At 33.4% G+C, this 24,221-nt stretch overlaps 1 protein-coding gene and 2 long non-coding RNA genes across 3 annotated transcripts in view; 1 reads left to right on the forward strand and 2 right to left on the reverse strand.

The window, feature by feature from the left end:
• Positions 1-3,937: 3,937 nt before the first annotated feature.
• Positions 3,938-6,177, reverse strand: LOC139525432 (uncharacterized). The gene is made up of 2 exons (XR_011664897.1): positions 4,195-6,177; positions 3,938-4,075 (listed from the first exon to the last, which is right to left on the reverse strand). It is a non-coding gene; the product is annotated as an uncharacterized lncRNA (long non-coding RNA).
• Positions 6,178-7,730: 1,553 nt separating this feature from the next.
• Positions 7,731-10,319, reverse strand: LOC139525431 (uncharacterized). The gene is made up of 2 exons (XR_011664896.1): positions 9,095-10,319; positions 7,731-8,725 (listed from the first exon to the last, which is right to left on the reverse strand). It is a non-coding gene; the product is annotated as an uncharacterized lncRNA (long non-coding RNA).
• A 10,614-nt stretch (positions 10,320-20,933) lies between these two features.
• Positions 20,934-24,221, forward strand: part of LOC139525422 (pleckstrin homology domain-containing family G member 4B-like) — an 83,803-nt gene continuing 80,515 nt past the window's right edge. Inside the window, exon 1 of the mRNA XM_071320747.1 lies at positions 20,934-21,471. Within this exon, the coding sequence (XP_071176848.1) occupies positions 21,370-21,471 (102 nt within the window). The 5' untranslated portion in view covers positions 20,934-21,369. The remainder of the gene's footprint in view (positions 21,472-24,221) is intronic.

Below are 24,221 nucleotides of genomic sequence, written 5' to 3' on the forward strand. Positions count from 1 at the left end.
TTGCTTCACCACATTCTCTTCTGGAATCAGGTCTTGGTCACAGTTCCCTCACACACAAACACTGTATCTGTTTGTTGTCTGGTTACTGGTTGGTTCATCAGGTGTGGTTCATCAGTTGGTTCATAGTCACCAAAGGCATCCATCTTGCATCTACCATTTCAATGTGTCTGTTTGGTTGGTTGGTTGCATCACCAGTTGAAACACCATGTATCATTTTGAGTTCTCTAGTTTGGTTGATCGTAAGGCAGCCATCTTTTGAGTAGTTGATTTGCAGTCGTCTTTAGGAGTTTGTGGTGAGACAAAAATTCAACAACTTGCAAAGAAATACATGGAAAGAAACTATGCATTAAAATTACCTCATTATGTGTTGCTTTTGAAATTTTCAATTCATGCTACCTCTACAAATTATTAATTTTTTGCTTCACCACATTCTCTTCTGGAATCTGGTCTTGGTCACAGTCTCCTGGCACACACACACTGTATCTGTTTGTTGTCTGGTTACTGGTTGGTTCATCAGTTGGTCATAGTCACCAAAGGCATCCATCCTGCATCTACCATTTCCATGTGTCTGTTTGGTTAGTTGGTCATATCACCATTAGAAACACCATGTACCATCTTGAGTTCTGTAGTCTGGAGTTGGTTAGTGGTTGATTGTCAGGCAGCCATCTTTTGAGTAGTTGATTTGCAGTCGTCTTTAGTGGAGTTTGTGGTGAGACAAAAATTCAACAACTTGCAAAGAAATACATGTAAAGAAACTATGCATTAAAATTACCTCAATATGTGTTGCTTTTGAAATTTTCAATTCATGCTACCTTTACAAATTATTAAATTTTTGCTTCACCACATTCTCTTCTGGAATCTGGTCTTGGTCACAGTCTCCTCACACATCAAACACTATCTGTTTGTTGTCTGGTTCCTGGTTGGTTCATCAGTTGTGGTCCATAGTCACCAAAGGCATCCATCCTGCATCTACCATTTCCATGTGTCTGTTTGGTTGGTTGGTTGCATCCCCAATGAAACACCATGTACCATTTTGAGTTCTCTAGTTTGGTTGATTGTCAGGCAGCCATCTTTTGAGTAGTTGATTTGCAGTCGTCTTTAGGAGTTTGTGGTGAGACAAAAATTCAACAACTTGCAAAGAAATACATGTAAAGAAACTATGCATTAAAATTACCTCATTATGTGTTGCTTTTGAAATTTTCAATTCATGCTGCCTTTACAAATTATTAAAGTTTTGCTTCACCACATTCTCTTCTGGAATCTGGTCTTGGTCACAGTCCCCTCACACACACACTGTATCTGTTTGTTGTCTGGTTACTGGTTGGTTCATCAGTTGGTTCATAGTCACCAAAGGCATCCATCTTGCATCTACCATTTCAATGTGTCTGTTTGGTTGGTTGGTTGCATCACCAGTTGAAACACCATGTACCATTTTGAGTTCTCTAGTTTGGTTGATGGTCAGGCAGCCATCTTTTGAGTAGTTGATTTGCAGTCGTCTTTAGGAGTTTGTGGTGAGACAAAAATTCAACAAATTGCAAAGAAATACATGTAAAGAAACTATGCATTAAAATTACCTCATTATGTGTTGCTTTTGAAATTTTCAATTCATGCTACCTCTACAAATTATTAAATTTTTGCTTCACCACATTCTCTTCTGGAATCTGGTCTTGGTCACAGTCTCCCCGCACACACACACTGTATCTGTTTGTTGTCTGGTTACTGGTTGGTTCATCAGTTGGTTCATAGTCACCAAAGGCATCCATTCTGCATCTATTATTACCATGTGTCTGTTTGGTTGGTTGGTTGCATCACCAGTCGGAACACAATGTACCATTTTGAGGTCTCTAGTTTGGTTGATCATCAGCTAGACATCTGTTGAGTAGTTCATTTGCAGTCGTCTTTAGTGGAGTTTGTAGTGAGATAAAAATTCAACAACTTGCAAAGAAATACATGTAAAGAAACTATGCATTAAAATTACGTCATTATGTGATGCTTTTGAAATTTTCAATTCATGCTGCCTTTACAAATTATTAAATTTTTGCTTCACCACATTCTCTTCTGGAATCTGGTCTTGGTCACAGTCCCTTCACACATCACACACTGTATCTGTTTGTTGTCTGGTTCCTGGTTGGTTCATCAGGTGTGGTTCATCAGATGAGTTGGTTCATAGTCACCAAAGGCATCCATCTTACATCTACCATTTCCATGTGTCTGTTTGGTTACATCACCAGTTGGAACACCATGTACCATTTTGAGTTCTCTAGTTTGGTTGATCGTCAGGCAGCCATCTTTTGAGAAGTTGATTTGCAGTCGTCTTTAGTGGAGTTTGTGGTGAGACAAAAATTCAACAACTTGCAAAGAAATACATGTAAAGAAACTATGCATTAAAATTACCTCATTATGTGTTGCTTTTGAAATTTTCAATTCATGCTGCCTTTACAAATTATTAAAGTTTTGCTTCACCACATTCTCTTCTGGAATCTGGTCTTGGTCACAGTCCCCTCACACACACACACTGTATCTGTTTGTTGTCTGGTTACTGGTTGGTTCATCAGGTGTGGTTCATCAGTTGGTTCATAGTCACCAAAGGCATCCATTCTGCATCTACCATTTCCATGTGTCTGTTTGGTTACATCACCAGTTTGAACACCATGTACCATTTTGAGTTCTCTAGTTTGGTTGATCGTCAGGCAGCCATCTTTTGAGAAGTTGATTTGCAGTCGTATTTAGTGGAGTTTGTGGTGAGACAAAAATTCAACAACTTGCAAAGAAATACATGTAAAGAAACTATGCATTAAAATTACCTCATTATGTGTTGCTTTTGAAATTTTCAATTCATGCTACCTTTACAAATTATTAAATTTTTGCTTCACCACATTCTCTTCTGGAATCTGGTCTTGGTCACAGTCTCCACGCACACACATATTGTATCTGTTTGTTGTCTGGTTACTGGTTGGTTCATCAGGTGTGGTTCATCAGTTGGTTCATAGTCACCAGAGGCATCCATCCTGCATCTACCATTTCCATGTGTCTGTTTGGTTGGTTGGTTGCATCACCATGTACCATTTTGATTTCTCTAGTTTGGAGTTGGCTAGTGGGCGATCATCAGCTAGGCATCTTTTGAGTAGTTGATTTACAGTCGTCTTTAGTGGAGTTTGTGGTGAGACAAAGATTCAACAACTTGCATAGAAATACATGTAAAGAAACTATGCATTAAAATTACCTCATTATGTGTTGCTTTTGAAATTTTCAATTCATGCTACCTTTACAAATTATTAAATATTTGCTTCACCACATTCTTCTGGCATTCGGTCTTGGCCAGTCACATCACACATCACACACTTTCTGTTTGTTGTCTTGTTCAGGTTTCGTTCATCAGTTGTGGTTAATAGTCATCAAAGGCATCCATCCTGTATCTACCATTTCCATGTGTCTGTTTGTTTGCAATTCCAGATGGAACACCATGTGCCATCTCGAGTTTTCTAGTTCAGAGTTGGTTTGTGGTTGATCGTCAGCCTGGCATATTTTGAGTAGTTTATTGGTAGTTGTCTTTAGCAAAGTTTGTGGTGAGACAAAAATTTTAAAATTTGCAAAGAAATGCATGTAAAGAAACTGCTTAAAATTACCTCATTCTGTGTTGCTTCTTTCGTTTTGAATGTATGATGCCTTCACAAATCATTATCATTTTTGTTTGTTGTCTTGTTCCTGGTTGGTCCCTCTATTCAGCAAAGTTATTTGTCGTGCTTGCACTATTTCCATGTTCCTGTTGGTTGGTCATTGCATCACCAAGTAATATCTTCAAATTCTGATTTGCAATTGATAACAAACCATCAGTCCATTCCAAATCAACACCATTTTGTACTGAAAGTTTTGCTGTGTTGTCATTTTTTGTATTTGTATACAAGTTTAACTTTTTTTGCACTTTCACCTGTTGTTATTTTTTGTTAAGTCAGCTTTTATTTGTACGACAACGATGGGTTTTTTTTTAAGTGTACTTTCAAATTTCATTATTTCCTGGAGTGTTTTTTTCTTTTCTTTTCTGTAGAATTCTGAATTTCTACAGCAGACTTTTTGCCTGGCCTTGAAGGCATAAAACTTTGCTCAGTGCTCGAAACATGAAATCCAGCAATTTGATTGGTTGATTTTCGAGTCCGAGTACAAAAACGATGCTCGAAAGTTTTATGATCGTGAGGCCTGGTAGATGCTTATGACCCCATTATCTTTTTAAATCGCTTAATAACTCGCTTTATAATTTTTTTTATTTCACTTCCAAAAAGTTTAAGAATAAAGGTTGTTTTTAGAGGATAGATGTTTCTTGAAAATTGTGTCCTCATTATAGCAAACATATCAAATGATGACAAATTATTTGTTTATCTATTTCGGTAGTCAAAACCAAAAATAAGGATTCAAAATAGTTTAATACAAAAAGTATGTATTCCAAATTCACCTTGGACATTTTGAAGTTAAATAGAAAATATGGATACAACCTTACTTCTCATTTCCACCACAAGATGTGTATACATTTTTGTTGTTGCCGCATATGGTCAATCAGTGTGGAAAGCAGTTCAATATTTATGCCTTGATTCAGGAACTATGATTGTAATAGATAATATAAACAGCATCAACTCCTTACGACTTCTCCCAGATTGAAAAAGCAGATAATTTAATAAACACTTTAACAGTTAACATTGCTGTCTGATTGACTTTGATACCACATTCATGGAAAATTGAATTGCAGTCCCATTGACATAAATACCGCATTCATGAAAAATATAACCCAAAGTTCACAGAAGGGTGTTCTACTACTTAGTAGAAGGTGACCACGGATATGGACTTAATTGCCTAAAAGTTACCACAACCAAGAAAAACACAATGCCTGCGTCATATTGTACAAATATTAAAGAGGAAACCATGTCAAGTTTATGATGTCCAAGCTATGAATTGTCACGTGTTCTTTTTCTAGATAAGATGGAATGTTATTGAAACAGTTGCATTAGTTTCATACCAACAAATTGAAAGAGACTTTTGAACACAATCCTAACCCTTTGTATCTGCAGTTATCATCACAGAAGTGTCATATTATTTAAAGTTTATGAAATGTTAATGTGTTCATAATGATATGTACATATTAAATTTCCAGTCCATTTGAATAAACAATGTAGATTTTAAAAAAGAAACAGGTCTACAGCACAGAAGGCAACTATTAAAATGTTTAAACAAACTCGCCTTTTAATTTACTAGATATGTACTTAATGCAAAATTAACAGGACATTGAAAACTGAATAAATGACACTTTTGTGATATATTGTGTGGATGCTATTACACTTACTGATTGTTGGGAAGCAAATAAAATGTATCAATGATTGGCTCACAAGTGTGTGGATCATCATCTTCCTTGAATAAACTGTGCAATAATTTGCTTTTTGATTGTTCTTTGTATTTGGTTACTTAAAATACAGAGCCAGTGTCCATGCTTTACTTAAAAGGATTTGAAAACTCTCCATTCTACAACTGTTCAGGATCTTACATAATTGTCGTGATGAAACTCGCTACTATACAAAAATTTGACAGCCGACATTTCATTGGTAGTTATAGTAGAGATTAACGTGTTTTCAGACCATTGTAAGCAAAGCATAGACAGAGGTTTTGTATCATTAATCAGATGAGTTGACTCATTTTTGGTGCAGTTAATTTTTAGTTTGTGTATACATGTAAAGTTGAATACTATGAAGGATCTGCAGATCTCTCCTTATAACAGCACCAAACTGAACTAATATTAACGGTACCTGCTTTTGATAGCTTTGTTTTTCACCATTTATCAGTATTGTACTTTCAAGCCTTCACTCTACAGGACAGCCTTGATCAGCCTTCAGGGGTTCAATAAGTCAATTATGTGTCCACAATAAAACACAACCCAATAACAAGTGTCTCCATGAAATCATCTATATAGACGATTGGAAAGTGGAAGCATGTAGTTGGCCATTGGTCAAGAACAGGTCACACACATTTTTGCTTTATTGAACTGCAATCACTTCACTTGTTTCAACTATTGACTATTGTTAGGATAAAAATCAGTACAAGTTTTTGAAACCTCAATGTTTTAAGAAATTTCAAGAAAAAAAATCTAACTTTTTTTCATTTTTGTGCTTAAATTTGCATCTAATTATAAATTGAAGTGTTTTGAACCTGATAACAAATATAAACTTTTCAATAAAATAAATATTTCAATTGAACAAATTTAGCTCATCAAAAGAACATAGACAAACCAATAATTTACCTTCACCTCTCGTTCTCTTTATTGCAGCAGCACCAAATGAAAAGTCTGGGATTCTAACTTCCTGTAGGAGAGTTGCGGAAAAGCTTATATTGGATAGGACTACATACATCTGCACTTCATAATGTAGAAGACAATTAATTGGCCAGTGTGGACATGTCATTCAGTAGCTTTCAACCTTTAGATAAGTATACTCTGGATACTGATGCAAGCAGTTTATGGCTGCAACAAGGTAACTCCCAGATGAAAAGAGAAAGACAGTAATGGAGACACAAGAGCTCTTCACAGATTTAGTTATTTTTAAGAAGTTATATAAAATGCTGCAACTCAAATATGACAATGGTGTTTTGAAAGTTAGGTTTAATACACATTGAATTGAAACGTGAAATGGGCTCACCCATGATAGGCAAGGGTGCTCTTCAAAGATTTTCTCAGCACATACCTATTTTGGAGATTACATGTATGTTACTTTAAGATTATAAAATATTCCACTGACAGTGACTACAATTTGCATCAATTTTAATAGATTACAAGGTTTAAATTGTTGTGTCGGAATAAATTACAAAATTTTTACAGTGCCATCTGTGCAAATTTTTAGTGGTGATTGCCGTCCGACACCAAATGTAGAATTTAATTTTTTTTAAACAGGATGGTAATCATTTTTTGATTTAGAGTGACCGCCATAAATTTTATTTTTCTTCACTTCACATGTGTAACTGTAAATTTACTCACATTTGAAATTTAAAAAAAAATATTGGGCTATCCTACATCAGAAATAAACAAAATTTTGTTTATAAATTCAAAATCTCTACAAACCACAAACTCATCAAATTCTGGTAATCACTTTCAGACTTAACAGCAGCCTTTCACCTTTCTGTTATCGACAGCAGGGGTATACCAAGGACAACAGCAAGGGTACATCTAGGACCAACATTCTATCACCTTTCTGTTATCAACAGCAAGTGTACATCACTGACCAATGGCCTTTCACCTTTATTATCAACAGCAAGTGTGCATCAATGACCAACAGCTTTTTCACCCTTCTCAAAACAACAGCACTAGTTCATCAAGTCTTATCTAAAGATTCAGCCATTTATACAAACTTACAATTCATCCATTCCTTTAACATGTTTAAGAATGTCATTGTGGACTGTAATAAAAGCTTATTTACAAGTCAAAGGTTATACAAGGATATGCGATACAGAGGTTGAAGTTCTGGCAATTTACATACTATTTGAATTAACAAACTTTTAAAGCTTTTTCAAAATACTTTGTTATATACGACAAAAAAAGTTGTTAAAATATTCACTTCTATCAATTGAAACTTCTCCAACTTGACATCTTGCCAAGGCAATATATGAATTTCTGCAATCTTACTTCCTATTTTAAGTCTCCATTTACAACACTCTAACCATTTTGGAACAAATAACACATTTTACTTTTAATTTTAAAATTATTTTGGTTTTAATGTTGATGTTCAATTTTGAAGCATCATGTTTACAAATATTATTTCATAAATGAGTAAAATATTTGGTCAATTAATTTACACACAAACAACATGTACCTTACTTTTACCTTCCAGGTTTTATCTTATTCGGCAGACAAATGTTCTTTCAAAAGGAACCAAATGATTGAGGACAGCCAACAAGTATTGTACTGGATGATGCATTGTTGTCCACTTTTTACTCTTCCTTGTCAATACTTTCAAGAATCAAGAGGAAGACGGAGGAACCCAGCAAGGAATAACGTTGCAATTCAAGAGTCTGTGGTATGAATGGACTTTGGAGCAGTAAAATGTAACATTTCAAGTAGAGTTGATATGCAACACTATTTAGTGCTGTGCAAGGTTATTATTTGGCCTCCTCTTGGTTTCAGTCACCTTTCCCCAAAGGAAATGAAAAGGAATAAAAGTTACATTCATACATCAAGGTCTACAATTTAGAAATCTTCAATTGTACATTCAAGTTGGAGTTTACTGAAAAACATTGCTTTCAGGGCATGCTTGGCATAATATACATTGTATATTGAACATGTGAAACTTCCCAAACACAAATTTTGCATTATTTTAACTTAAAAGTGGAACAGGATGAAGCAATCTTTATTGTTTGATTTAATTTCATAAAATTCACAATTTTGAATAGAACAAGATTCATTATATTGGATTAATTTCATGTCAAATGAAAACAATGAATGACCATACTAAAAAATGACTGATACATTACAAACCACTGCTCATTAGTTGATAAAATGATGCAAACTAGATTCTTAATACTTGAATAAACTACCAGTTATTTCAACATCAGTTGTTCATTTTCTTAACAGTTCAACTTTAGGAAAACCCAGTCTTTGATTCCATGACAGCAGAAAAATATGGTACCAAGTCTATGAAAGAAATCCAGTCTTGTTTACCAACATGTATGGTTTCTTGCTTCAGAGTATAAAGACTGCATACTGAAATTTTAATATTAACAAGGAAAATCATGAAATATTTCTTTTTTAAAGTAATTTTCACAATATACAATGCATCTGTATCCTGTGTACTGTATTGTTTGACAACAGAATAAATTTTGGCAGCAGTTTTATATTTTTATAGTTATTGGTTAAAGTTTCAGCCGCATTTATTTAAAAACATTTTCAATAATTAATAAAAAATTTACTTCTAATATCAGTTGGGATAAATTGGGTTTTTCTATGCTAGGTTTTCAAATAAAAATATCAATAATGAATAGAACAGATTATTTATAATGGAAATTTAGTTTCAACTTGAAATATTTAAAATCACTTAAAAATTGGGAGTTCTGTAACATGCATAATGAATACCTTTCACTAACAGGGCAAGTTATCATTCATTTGAACATTCAGGCTAATAGTCAACTGCACCTCGACTTTAACCTTTGCAGGAGGCATCCATTCCTCCCTCAATCCCGTTTACTAGTCATCTTGTCATGGAAAGCAATAGAGCCCATCCATTTATGAAATCCCTGGTAAATACTTTTACAATAAAGTCTCAACATTTATAGTCTCTTTTAACTTGTATTTAAAGTAAAAAAAAAAGATTTTATACTTCATCTTACTGATTGTCACGTAGAAACCCTGAACTAGAGCAGGAATCCAACCTTCTTACATACACAACATGGACAGTATCACACGGGTCAGTGGAACAGATACACAGGGCAAGTGAACTGCAAATAGGCTGATCGTGTTGGCGACCAACATATCTCATTAATAGTCTTGAATGGCGACCATGTCATCCCACATATTTCCTTTGAACTGTGTGAAAATAGGAAGGACGGCAAGCTGATAAAGCTACATACACATCTCTATACACAAACTTGAGACATATTGGCCAGTCTTCATGAAGGCTTGAAAGCTGATAAAATAATATATATATGATTTAAATTGACGATGCAACAAAGTATATTATAATCAACATATTTTATTCAATAACAAACAAAATATAATAACAGAATACAAATCACGAAATTTTTGAACACGTATGGTGGGAAAACATTAAAACGTTTGAATTATAAAAAATTATGAATTGTAAAGCTTCTCAAAAAACGAATTTAAAGATAAAATATCGTCGTTACCACCTGATTTTGTTTTACCCTCATCATAAATTTCTTTTCCGACATTTTCACCATCCCGTTTTGCCAATTTTTTACCAAGTTTTTGTAGATCCAATAATAATTTCATCTCCGTGGATTGTAATAAAGCTTTGGCCCGATAATGAAAATCTTTCCCATTTACAGTCTTTTTCTTTGATCGTACGCGACGTAGTAAATTCAACACAACTGAAGATTCGGTTACGGAGATTTCTGTGGGCGCCATCTTGGATTGACAAAAATTGTTCTATTATATCAAATATCCTCGAATTTAAACTAAAATGAATAAAATCGGTAATCGTCCAATCTAATAAAAGGTTCTGTTTAACAAAATTAAGTGTCCAGACATTAAAATAAAGCTCAGAAACTGTTATATCGACACATCAGGGTTTCAATCTGTTTGACATAGGTCCTGTCTTCTTCTCGTCAGACGCAACACTGGCAACGCACACATCGAACTATTTTTAAGTAATACCCACCTACGTCATAAACACATGACAAATTAAGAAATATCTTGAAAATTCTATTCATATGCGTCAATTCAGTACTTTAGGTTTAATTTGATTTATAACCTTAATCATAATTATAGATATCACATGTTTTGGTCCGTATTGAGAATTTATGAAAAGATAATATAATGTACTATTTTTTTGCTCGCATTTATCTTGTAAAATTATAAATCTACTCAGTCTACGTCACAACAGATTGGAATGTTCTAGTTGAGACTAGTTCCAAGCGTATGCGTCACAACCTAAATTTAGACACGGCAATGATTATGAATTTGTTTATGTCACAAGTATAATGTTACTTATATGACAAATAAAGATTATTATAAAAAAAGTTTATTGACAAAAATAATGAACACCGTGGAAAATTCAAAATTTGTCCGTAATGATCCGTAATTAAATGAAAAAATCAAAATTGACAATTTGTCATTGATGAAAATTGGTAACATGAAGTTTATTTATTGTTTTTGTAGAATTATTATCATACAGAGTCCTACAGAAGGGATGGTCATGTTTTTTACGCAGGTGTTTGTGGAGTACTAGTGGACCCCCCCCCCCTTCTTTTTTTAATTGTGTATTTATATTTGAAAATATTTTTTTCATATTTTAACCTATATTAAATTACTTTTTTTTTATGTAAGACCTGTGTTTAAAGTATTTTCAAAAGAATATTTGTAAAGATATTAAGAGCAGAGGGGATTTTTTTCACAAACATTTTAAAAGTTAAACTCAAGACTCAGACTCAAGATTTTTTTAATAGTTTATTTTGTATTATATTGGTTTAAATTGCTAAATACTTCTAACTGTATATTGAAAAATTGTTATAACAGCTTATATTGTGAATTAGAGAGTTGTCCAAATAATAAGTGTATCATGGTCTGGTTGTATTTTATAAGCCTAGGAATGAACTTTTTCTTATTGGTTTAGGTGATGTATGGTATAGCCAAAACCTTATTTGTGATTTGTCTGAGTGTATATTTTGCTGTCATAAAGCAACGTTTGTACGATTGTCTAAAACAAGAACATGATGCTCAATTGCATATTTCTCCAAAATGATCTTATTATAAATATATTGTAGATAATTTTTATTTTATGCAAACCGATTCCAAATGTTTACAAAAAATGGATAACAAAAATAAGATTAAGCAGCCACAACTTAGCTATAGAAAATGTAAGATTTTATGGTATAACAAGAAATAATAGAACATGTACTTTTTGTAAAAATGATATAGAGGATGAGTTTCTTTTCATCCTCAAATGTCCACGGTTTTAGAACAATTTATATTAAACCATTTTATTGGGAAAAAACGGCGAGTGTACAAATTTATTAAACCGATGAGTACTAACAATGTAAAAGAGTTGTGTAATTTAGGTAAATTTATATTTAGATCTTTTAAGCTTAGATCTGAAATGTTAAAATAATTAATAGTTTGTTTATTACTACAACACCTCAGTCTGCTGTCACATAGTCTGTGTTTATGTATGTATTATATGTATTATTGATGTTGATATAATTGTATACCTATAGTTTATATAGACTTTGGTAATAAAGATATATATTTCAAACCAGAAGCAATATAGCTTATAGGATCTTATAGGTATATCATAAATATATACATGCATGTATATCATAACAGAACATTTTAAATACAATCGGAGGCAAGACTGCACAGTATAAGTTATTCAGAGGATTGTCATGAAAATGTGTGGCGTATTTCAGATATTTTCCTAAATTAGACAATTCCGATAAATTCTTTGTTGACAATAATTGAACTAATTTAAAAACAGATGCATTTGTTTAATAATACCTTTTTAATATGCAATTTTCTGTCATATTTTGTACATTTTAAAATAAAATGAAACTCATCCTCGATATCACCTTGGTTACATAAGAGACATAATCTTTCATTTCTTGCTTTTTTGGTGAATCTAGCTGCCATATTCAATATTTAACATGTGTGCATGAACACAGTCTATATACTTATTTAGAAAATACATCGTGGACTTCAATTTTTTGTCAAATAAAAATGCAATTGAAAATTTAATTATCCACACGATGTTAATAGATAGTACATTTTGATGATGAATCGAAAAACATAGCCAGTGTGTTTTTCACCAATTTACTGTTATCAAATGAATATCGATATCGTTTATTTTTAACGCCGCCGGGGTATTTGCAAAATTGATATGCCTTTTTAATTAAAGTTAACCCTAGCTCTCTGCCGTGGTATTTGCCAAAATATACTCTATCCGACTGGACGCTTGTATAAAACCAGGTTTAATCCAACATTTTCTACATTTGAAAATGCCTGTACCAAGTCAGGAATATGATAGTTCTTGTCCATTCGTTTTTGATGCGTTTTGTTATTTGATTTTGCCATGTGAATATGGACTTTCCGACTTGAATTTCCTGTAAGTTCAGTATTTTTGTGATTTTACTTTTTTTTGTAACGTCACGATCATCAATGCGTTTTTGTTCTGAGGGGTATTTGCGAAAAATACAAGTCTTGAGAATGAAATTTAACATTCTCTCGTCTGGTATTTTTCGCAAATACCCCTCCTTAACATGATATATCTATTCACAAATATTTGTAAACCTGTATCGAATTTATCGCTATTTGGCTAATTTTTTTTTCACCTTGTACATAGTACGCCGCAACGCGATTTCATATTAGGCTGCTGCTAAGTCAGACCATTTTGTAAAAATCCAAAAGACACAACTTAGAAATGTATTGGAATACTGTCCGTTTGGATTCATTTGTATGCCAAGAGGAATAACTCTATTATTATCCATAGAGTTATAAATTATAGTACAATGAGTAAGTACTGGATTCGCCAAAAATACAGAGAGATTTTTTTAATCTACTGGACAATATGAGATCATGTGATAGTTTAAATGTGAAAATTTTTCATAAAAATCGGTCCATGTGAAGCAAAAATTTTAACATATCACTATATATGTGTATTTCACCATGAAAATTTAAAAGTTAACAATATATTATTAATATTCACAACAAAAAAACGTTCCGTTTTATCGTAACGGCTTAATATGTTCAGTTGAAAATATTTTTTAATATGCTTCGGAGTTTTATACATTTAGGATATTGCTCTACATGTGCAAAATATCCATCTACATGTCAAATTACCTTGATAATTTCTGTGTCATTTGGTCTCTTGTGGAGAGTTATCTCATTGACAATCATATCACATCTTCTTTTTTATATTTTGTTTGGTCAAATTTATCAATTAGGACACAGTGACATCACAAATGCCATTATATATGAATTGTAATGGAGCAAAAAAGAAAACTATTTGTGCATGCGTGTCACTTATTTGGGATTTTCGTGAAAAATTATCACTGGCCAAAAAGACGATAAAATGACACGTACTTTGATTATTTATGAGTAAGTTTAATAGCTGGAGAACAAAATGTCATACAAGCGCAAATTAAGGAGTAGGTCCGGTAAGGATCAATTTTGGCCTCAAATTTCAAGTTCATCTAACGAATGAATTTGACCTCTTTTTAAACACTTAACATGTTAAGTGTCTATTTCATTTGAATCAATTAGTTTATGTGAAAGATTTTAACTGATTAAGTCATTGAAAACGATCCGATTCAAGCTCAAATATGAAAAATCTACCAAATATGTTGAAAAATGTCACTTTTTAGATAGTTTTTGTCAAAAATGAAAGTGGCCGCATCCGTGTTCATCCAAAATCATTATATATGTTATGTATTATCATAAAATACAACTTACATTTCAATATTAAGGATGAACACGAATGCGGCCACTTTCGTTTTACACGAAAACCGTCTAAAATTTAGCTAAAATGATAGAGTTGTGAAGATTTCAGTAATTTAGCGTGACTTAATGGTGCTAGTACTCGATATATGTGCATTGTATTGCCAAAAACAACCAATATTTATGTAGCAGAAGCATTCTACTGTCCAATATATATTTATAAGTTTACATTTTAACAATTTTGTAAAACTGCTATATTTTGGGGCCAAAAAGGGGTCTTACCGGACCTACTCCAAAATTATAGAAATTGGATAATTAATCTTTCGTGTTATCTATATCCATTCAGGACTTCCTTTATTGGTGTGCGTGTATGTGTGTGTGTCACCGGGCCCCATTTGTAAATTTGTGAGAAAACCTGTCACCAATAATTAAGGGACGACATCAAAAGTTCAATGTAGGATAATAAACTTAATTTTATATAGTTTTTCACTGACACCCTACTTAATTGAGTGTTGCTAAACGGCGGAAACGGAAAACGGAACGGAATACGGAACGGAAACGGAAAAAGGAATCAGAAAGAATTGACAACTTTTCTTTTTTGTTATTTTATCTATATATGCATGTTCTATATAGTATAACACATGTTTACAAAAACAGAAAAACAGAGGAATGAGATTTTAAAGCATAAAGTATTGAAAAATTAGCAGATGATAAGACTGTATTTTTATACTATCGATGCATTGAGTCCATATTCTATTTTTTTTCTCTCGTCCCTACTTAAGCTATTATGTCTTTCCATTTGGATATTATAACGGTTTATTTTGTGGTATATATTTAGTACAAGTCTTCTTATAGCTATTCACTATAATTGTATCAACTATGGTTGATCTATTAGTTATTATAGTCAATACTGAATTATTGTTCATTCAACAATGGTTCTGCTCTGTCAGACTATTGGTAGTCCTGCTTTAGTCTTTAGTGGTTGTCTTGTATACTTTGAGAGTTCTTTTTTTTTTATCTGACCTGGCCCTGCCAAGCGAGATTTTCTCGTCACCTTGCGTCCGTTTCGTCTTTGTCAACTTTACAAAAATCTTTTCTGAAACAACTTGGCCAAATGTTGACGAACACATGTCTTTAAGGAAGTTGTTTAGCATTGGTGTACCGTGTATCTAGTTTTCAAACGTGTATTGGATAACACTGACGGCCAGCCAAGATAGCCGACATGGCTAAAATTAAAACATTTGGATAAAATGCGAATAATGTCTATTGAAAACTGCTACGAATAGCGAAAACCTGTGAAAAATATGTTTAGAACGTTGAGCTTTACCTAATTAATGTCCAGTTCCGTCAAAACGGTCAAATTATTTCTTATAGGAGTTATCCCCCTTGTATGACGAATTTTACCACTTCATATGTTTGCCAATTATATTGAAACATTTATTAGCAAAAATTACCAGGAAGACGAGAATTCAAGGAGGTCAAAATATCCGGCGAAATTGTTTCTCGACTCGTTATTGGAGTTTTCGCTATATAAGCTTTTACAAAATTGAATCTTTGTTTTTTTTGCCAATTATCTTGAAAGTTTATAACACAAATGATCAGCAAGACTAGATCTACAAGCAAGTCAAAATTTCTGTTATAGTAATTAGACTTTTTAAAGAAATGAAGGTCCTTAAATGACGACTTTTTTTTTATCCTTTCTTGAAAGAAGACAGGGAGATTTTGTCATGAACTATTCAATATAATTCAAGTATATAATGTTGAATAGGTCCCATTGTTTTAGCTGTTATGTTTTTCCAAAACTGTTTGCTATTGTCTTTGATATCTAGCTCCTATATCCTATTATGAACATAATTGTTGTCTGATTTCGTAACTTCAGTCGTTATTGATTTTTAAAGTTCTTTTCATTTCCACCTTAAATTCCGTCTAAATAAATATTTCTTTCCGTTTCCCTTTCCGCCGTTTAGCAACAGCCCTACTTGGTTTGGGAAAAAAATGATTTACCAATAAGGATATATATGAAATCGATCTCGATGTCAATTAAACAAAACTTTTAGCAATTTACACCCCCCCCCCCCCCCCCCCAAAAAAAAACCCCAACCCAAACTATTTGAATGATGTTTTTTTATCCTTCATTGATTTGTTTATGTCGTCCCTAATATATGACCATTATCAATTCCACCATGTCCATGCAGTCAGTATCAGCTGTGGTTAATTAAGGGAGCTTTTAAACAATTTAAAAAAAAATTAGGAGAACTTTAATTAAGGAATTACTGATCATGTGAGCAAGTCGACTGTCTCGTAAATTACATAGAGGCATGCAGGCTGTTGCCTCTTATTGCGGACTGACACAAAAAAAAAGCACTGAAAAGAAAACAATTGTTAAAATCATGCATTGCACTGGTTGTTACTTATACGTCTATTAAGGAGATTGGGATCAAAATATACAAAGAGGCTGCTCTGAGCAAGTAATCAAACAATCAAAAATTCAATGGTGACTATGTCAAACGCATCTATCCCATTGAACTAGAGATAAAGGATACACCAGATACAGTTAAGTCGGCCTCATATCTTGACTTACATCTAGAAATTGACAATGAGGGTCGGTTGAAAACAAGAGAGATGATTTCAGCTTTCCAATTGTGAACTTTCCATTTCTAAGTAGCAACATTTCAGCAGCACCTGCACACGGTGTATATATATCTCCCAATTGATACGATATTCCCGTCCTTGCATTTCCTGTCATGATTTTCTTGATGTAGTGTTGTTGCTCACAAGGAAGCTATTAAATCAAGAGTTCCAAATGGTGAAGTGGAAATCATCTCTTCGTAAATTTTACGGACGTCATCACGAGTTGGTTGACCGTTATGGAATAACCGTTTCACAAATGATATCGGATATGTTCCTTACGTCGTTACTACAATCCCTTCCCTTTCATAAATGTGACCTACCAAATTATACTATTTACCGGATTTGTTATCTCATAAGCAACACGACGGGTGCCACATGTGGAGCAGGATCTGCTTACCCTTCCAGAGCACCTGAGATCACCCCTAGTTTTTGGTGGGTTCATGTTGTTTATTCTTTAGTTTTCTATGTTGTGTCATGTGTACTATTGTTTGTCTGTATGTCCTTTTCATTTTCAGCCATGGCGTTGTCAGTTTATTTTCGATTTATGAGTTTGATTGTCCCTCTGGTATCTTTCGTCCCTCTTCTAAAGAGACTTTCAATGTCGATTTAATGTCAAAATGCGCATTGTTGCAGTAAAAGTGGTACCGTTATATAATGTTTTTATACAACCCAACAGCACAAAAGGACTATACAGAGGCTATATATGCACATGAAATGGTTGATATAATATTAAAATAAATGAAATGACTTCTGACAGCCAAATGAAGTATATATGGAAGGTTGGGTAAGGTCGGTAAAAGTCGTCTACCATGCACAAATAGACTTCTCTATATCTCAACAAACAATAATGATAATGGAATTTACATGCTATATCATGTATGGCCGTAGGATGCATTAGCCATTCGAGACAACCCCACACCCATAGGACTAAACACAAAAGTTTACAGAAGGTCACAAGTGATAAATGTTTACTTTCTATGATTTAATTTCTAGCTATCAATCACTTGACAAAATTATACTGTACCTTAAAAAGTTTCTGGAATTTTAAAGGGCATTTCATATGTATTCGATACCTATCCAGAGCGTCATTGTATTAAAATGCAGCTATATACACAATGCAAATATAAATGGCAAAACAATTCAAAGTACTGCATAGTTTGTATGATAATGTTCAATATTATGTTGAAAGCAGTCAATAATGAATCGCATCCTTTTAGTTTATGTGTGACATAGGAGAAAGACGGGGAGAGAATGTACATCCTTTCCTATTTTCAATTTACTTAAATGACCTGGACGATTTCAGGCTTTATTCTGTTATGGTGAACTTGGCAGCGCTCCAAAGGAAGTAGCTGTTAATTTGTAAACAATCCTCGATAATGATATAGTGTTGTCTGAATGAGTTTTGCTAAAGGCTCTCTTGGTCAAACACCGTGGGTTCTTGAAAAAGAATCCACGAAAAATGTCAAACAATACTTTAACAACACATAAAGAAAATCATGCATCTTAGACTAATTTATAAATCAGTATATACACATCCAACATCCTATGAATTTTGTGTAAAGACGTCATAAACAGTTGACGAGAAAAACAGGATCTTGTACGATGTCAAGATACAGGAATCAACAGATTGTAGATCTATGAAAGTGCATGTAGATATAGGAAGATGCGGTATGAAAGCCAATGAGACAACTCTACATCCAAGTCACAATTTATAAAAGTAAACCATTATAGGTCAAGGTTCGGTCTTCAACACGGAGCCCAGGCTCAGCACCAAATGACAAGCTATAAAGGGTTCCAAAAACTACAAGTGTAAAACCATTCAAACGGGAAAACCAAAGGTCTAATGTATGTCACAATAATATTTAGTCTGCTTTTAATTTACTTAAATCAATATTAATACCAATAAAACAATATTCAAAGACTTTAATAATTACAGTGTTGAATTGGTAACCTTTTAGAATACGTTTATTTAAAGTATCGATAAGTCTAGCAGGATAGTTTCTAAATTTCCGATCACGGTTAACAAAGTCTCCGTAAAACTGAGGATGTGCCATCCCGTTGTAATAAGTTTTCTATACAGGTACAACCAAACTTAAAAAACAAAATATATGAAAGAATTAAGTAAAAGTTTTAAGTAATTTATGGTAACGAAATCCCTGACTTAATAATTTACCAATATTGCATATATACGTTCGTTACAATCATCTAAAACGTAACACGGAATAGCGAACGCTTTGTGAAATATAAACTCTGTAAGATGATGCCAAAGGAACATCACCATTCAGAAAAGGAAAATTAACAATAGGGAACGAAAAATCACCCTTTTGTCGTAAATTTTAGTGTGGAGTTTCTCGAGTAAAATTGGAACATCTAAATCTATAGGAGAGCTATTAGCGTTTTCATTTGCTTTGTTTAAAGTAATTAAGTTCCTTTGTGTAAAATTCTTGATTATGATGACGGTAAGTGTTGTTAAATATTTGTTTCTTCTGTTATATTGTTAAAGTACCTCCAATGTGTGAGTTCGTACATGGGGTCTTACGCACTTGTAATGAAGCTTTGCCGTAAATAAGAACTCAATGTTTTTTTCGTTTATTGTTTTGTAACAAATCAGGCCATTAGTTTTCTCGACGTACGAATTGTTTTCATTTGTCATTTCGTAGCCATTTTATGCATTATGGGTTTTGCTCATTGCTGAATGTTGTACGGTGATCAATATATAGTTAAACAATTACAACATAAAATTGAGAATGGAAATGGGGAATGTGTCAAAGAGACAACAACCCGACCAAATAAAAAAACAACAGCAGAGGGTCACCAACAGGTCTTCAATGTAGCGAGAAATTCCCGCACCCGGAGTCGTCCTTCAGCTGGCCCCTAAACAAATATATACTAGTCCAGTGATAATGAACGCCATACTAATTTCCAAATTGTACACAAGAAACTAAAATTAAAATAATACAAGACTAACAAAGGCCAGAGGCTTCTGACTTGGGACAGGCGCAAAAATGCGGCGGGGTTAAACATGTTTGTGAGATCTCAACCCTCCCCCTATACCTCTAACCAATGTAGAAAAGTAAACGCATAACAATACGCACATTAAAATTCAGTTCAAGAGAAGTCCGAGTCTGATGTCAGAAGATGTAACCAAAGAAAATAAACAAAATGACAATAATACATAAATAACAACAGACTACTAGCAGTTAACTGACATGTCAGCTCCAGACTTCAATTAAACTGACTGAAAGATTATGATTTCATCATATGAACATCAGGCACAATCCTTCCCGTTAGGGGTTTAGTATCATACCATCATAACATATATGAGAAGAACATAACCCGTGTCATGCCAACAACTGTTTTTAGAATAAATGTGTTTAGTTCCGATGCAAAGACATTATCAGTGACTCAATATTAACGCCAAAATATGCAATCTTTAATGACTTGACAACAGTATCGTAATTATATCCCTTCTTAATAAGTCTATTCAAAGGTTTAATTTAAAATGTTTTTTTCGTTTTTTAGTTTGTACATGGTACATTAGGCCGTTAGTTTTCTCGTTTGAATCGTTTTACGTTTGTCAATCATTTCGGGGCGTTTTATAGCTGAAACGAGGTATTGGCTTTGCTCATTGTTGAAGGCCATATTGTGACCTATAGCTGTTAGTTTTGGTGTCATTTTGTCTCTTTTGAAGAGTTGTCTCATAGACAATCATATTACATCGCCTTACTTTTAATATTTAGAAGCAATTCAGTTATTGCTGAAGCAAGCTCATCTACAAACTTATCTTCAGAATATACAAGTTGCGTTTGTTGTGAACATGCAATGTTTTTGATATTACAGTTGCTTGTTTTAACAATGTACTTTTTCCACTGTCAGTGTGTTTGGGTGTAAGATATTTTTTTCCTTATAAATATGAATGTCACGTTAATTTAAGCATGATCAAAGGATTGCTGTTGTTGGTATAATACTCCAGTGATTTTTTGGTTAAAACAAAAAGACGACCGAAGGCACAGTAAAATCTTGTGATCACGGTGTTTTGTGGATTAATTAACATTAAAACGGACAAGATATTTTATAACATGTAAACTTCAAAGTACACACGGGACATGATACGTTATTTAAAGTGTCATTTAATGTATTCCAGGTATAATATTGCATATTTATAAAGCTCATCAGGTGTCCCAGTCAGGTGTAAGATGCGTTTTGTACATAGATGAAAATAAATTAGTATCAATATGTGACATACTAAAATGACAGTATATAATGGTAGTGAGGTGTGAAATATACGTGTTTTCCTTACCTTTTGTGTATTATGTGAAATGATATGAATTATAAAGGAGGATTGGTCGGACTTTATTAAAACTTTAGCCTATACATCTTAAAATGTTGTTCTGACTTAATGTGAAGGTGACAAGTTGACAATTAACACATTACAAGGCATCCTGCTAAATTCATTCGGAATAGCAGGGGAAAGATGGCTATACATGGATTATCTAAATATTTCAGAACTGTGAAATAAATGTTAAGGATTTTAATTGACACTTTAAAGGTTTTCTTTAAATTAAGAGGAAATATAAAACTTCAGAAGGGGAGATTGTAGCTAAAACATCATGTTTTCTTCACAGATGGTCGGTGGTGCTAAATACATCGGTGGGATATCTAAATCTGTAGCATCTAGTGTTTGGAACTTATTCCGTACTAGCCAAGAAGAGGTAAGGTCGAGGATTTGTTTTAATCCAATATGAGTAAATACGACCAGGCGGTCGGGAATATTTTGAAAGATCATATTTATTTATCTAGTTTATACAGGGCCAGTCGATATTTGAATAGACTGTCCCTGGTTCATAACAGAAAGATTTTTTTTTACCTTTATATTTGAAAGACAGAATTGACAACGTTGATCTTTTAATAAAACAGTTTAGTGTCTTTGTATCCCAGTATGATGATTCTTGAACTGGTTCTACCCGTAGCCTTCGTTTCTACTACTCAGGGTACAGGACACTGTTACTGTCTAGCAGGTTTTTAAGAATCTGTATGACCTGGAACATAAAATTGAATTTAAGTAAAATAAAAGGGACTGGTATATACAAAGAGGCAGGACTAATTTATCAAGAGCTGATTGAATTTCAACTCTTGACATGTTTTATACATCTTTCAATCTTTACTTACTTTTACAGGACAGCAATATATCCGTATGTTATATTGTACCATGATGGTGTAACAAGAATCAATGTGCTGTATTTCCACTGTTCGATCTTTTCTTTTAAAACTAATTGGCTCTATAGACCTCAAATGTACACTTCAATGCTTTAACACAACTTGGTGTATTTTTGAACATATGAGTTCATCAAAATTATATGAAGGTTGCTCGAAAACTGCAATGCAGAGTTAATTGAAAACATGTGTAAGAAGGGCATTCTTACTCGAAAGGAACATTGTGATAATGTCGGGAGTAAAGGTATACATTGTCCTCGAATAAAAAAATAATTCAGTTTGATAGGAGACGTTGTTCTTCGTTGCAAATTTGAAATAAAAAACAAAAAATATAAAATTTGCAATATGTTCTTCAACAGCAGTATGTAGCATTTTTTTTATTTGATTGAAATATTTAAATTTTTGTGCGAAACTGTTTAATACAGAAATATATATTTCTAACCCAGCGTGCCAAAATTTAAAGCTAATGATAAGCTTAGTCACAAATGCATACAAAAGTCAAAGATAATGGAATAAAACAGACTTTCGTGACGTAACCAATTAATAAGCACTTAAAAGAATTTGAAGCATTTATATCAAGTTTAAAACTGAGCGGTATGCAATAAAGATATAAAAGCCAAGAGTATGCAAAGGTAAATAGAAATTTAACTTCGCACTATTGTCTTGTACATGAGGAGGAACCTGACTATCACGAGCTGCCCTACCAATTCTTAACCAAACTTTTAAATTATCCCAAAAAGCAATTCTCTCCTCGTCTCATTCCGCAGATTCCAGAGTTTGGGCTCTTGCATATCCGAATGAGTGCAGCTCACTGCTGTGAATAACAATAATTTTGTCAATTCTGTAAGAATAAATTGAGAATGGAAATGGGTAATGTGTCAAACCGATAATAACCCAGCAAAAGAGCAGAAAACAGCAGAAAGCCACCAATGTGTCTTCAAAACCAAGAGAAAGCCCCGCAACTGGATGCGTGCTTCAGCTAAACAAAAATGTGTACAAGTTCAGTGATGATGGATGTTACACTAAACTCCAAATCATGAACTAGAAGAAAACTTTTGAATTATCCAAGACTAACAAATGCCAGAGGCCCCTGGCTTTGGACAGGCGCAAAAATGAGGAGGGGTTAAACGTCTTAAACATGTTTCAACCCTCCCTATACATATAGTCAATGTAGAAAAAACAAACACATGACAATGAACCGTAAAAAAATTGCCACACATTAAAATTAGGCATTATGAATATAAGACATCGGAAACGCTTTATTGTAACAATGTAAGTCACTAGAAAATTGCAAACATAATCTTTGGAGAACAGTACTGACAAAATAAAAGCGCATCAAACAATTGATATCTACACATGCACACATACAATTAAACACAGAAAAGCGAGATAAAAAGTATGTATGCATATAACACAAACATTTGAAGTATGCATACATTAACGCAATAGTGCAATCAAGCAGCTAAAACACAAATGCATTGAACTGCATGCACACTTTACTAAACAATTAAGTAAATAGTAATTTTAAATCTACCCAATTTCGTTAAATATTTTCCCGTATACGTTTATAAAATTATTTAATTAGGAGATTAAAATACAACGTTTCCCATGAAAACATCAAACTGAAATTGGACCCTTCTAATGCCAACATCAAACTAGAATTGGACCTGTCTAATGCCAACTTTATCGATGCAGACACGCTTAAATTGGATGTGTACTGATATTTAAAAGTCTAATATGAGTATCAAATTTATGTTGGTAATCAATAGTTACACTATTTAGTTTAACTTCTTTTTCACAATATACAGTATTGCCATCCAAAATGAAATTATAAGTCCTAGGACTTGTATATAAATGTTCATAATATACAATCATTCCTTGGTTAAATATACAGGCCTAGGCTAGCTAGTTATATTTTCATTTGTTTTTAATTTTGGCCTAAACTTATTTGAAATTTTACCAGGGGCGGATCCCGCCATTTTAAAAGGGGGGTCCTAATCCGGGACAAAAGGGGGGTGGGGGTGGGGGGTTCCAACTACATGTCCCTATTCAAATGCATTGATCGTCCAAAAAAAGGGGGGTTCCAATTAACCCCCTCCACCCCTGGATCTGCGCCTGAGTTATACCAAACCAATTAATAAGCTAGAATCTAAGATATCTTAATCTTAAGTAGTTGCAATGCCAATAGAGTGGGGCACTCATATTCGCCGGGGACACAATTTCGCAAAATTTAGCCACTTACCGCAAA

Source organism: Mytilus edulis, chromosome 5 (genome assembly GCF_963676685.1).
Source record: "Mytilus edulis chromosome 5, xbMytEdul2.2, whole genome shotgun sequence".
Taxonomy (NCBI): Eukaryota; Metazoa; Mollusca; class Bivalvia; order Mytilida; family Mytilidae; genus Mytilus; species Mytilus edulis.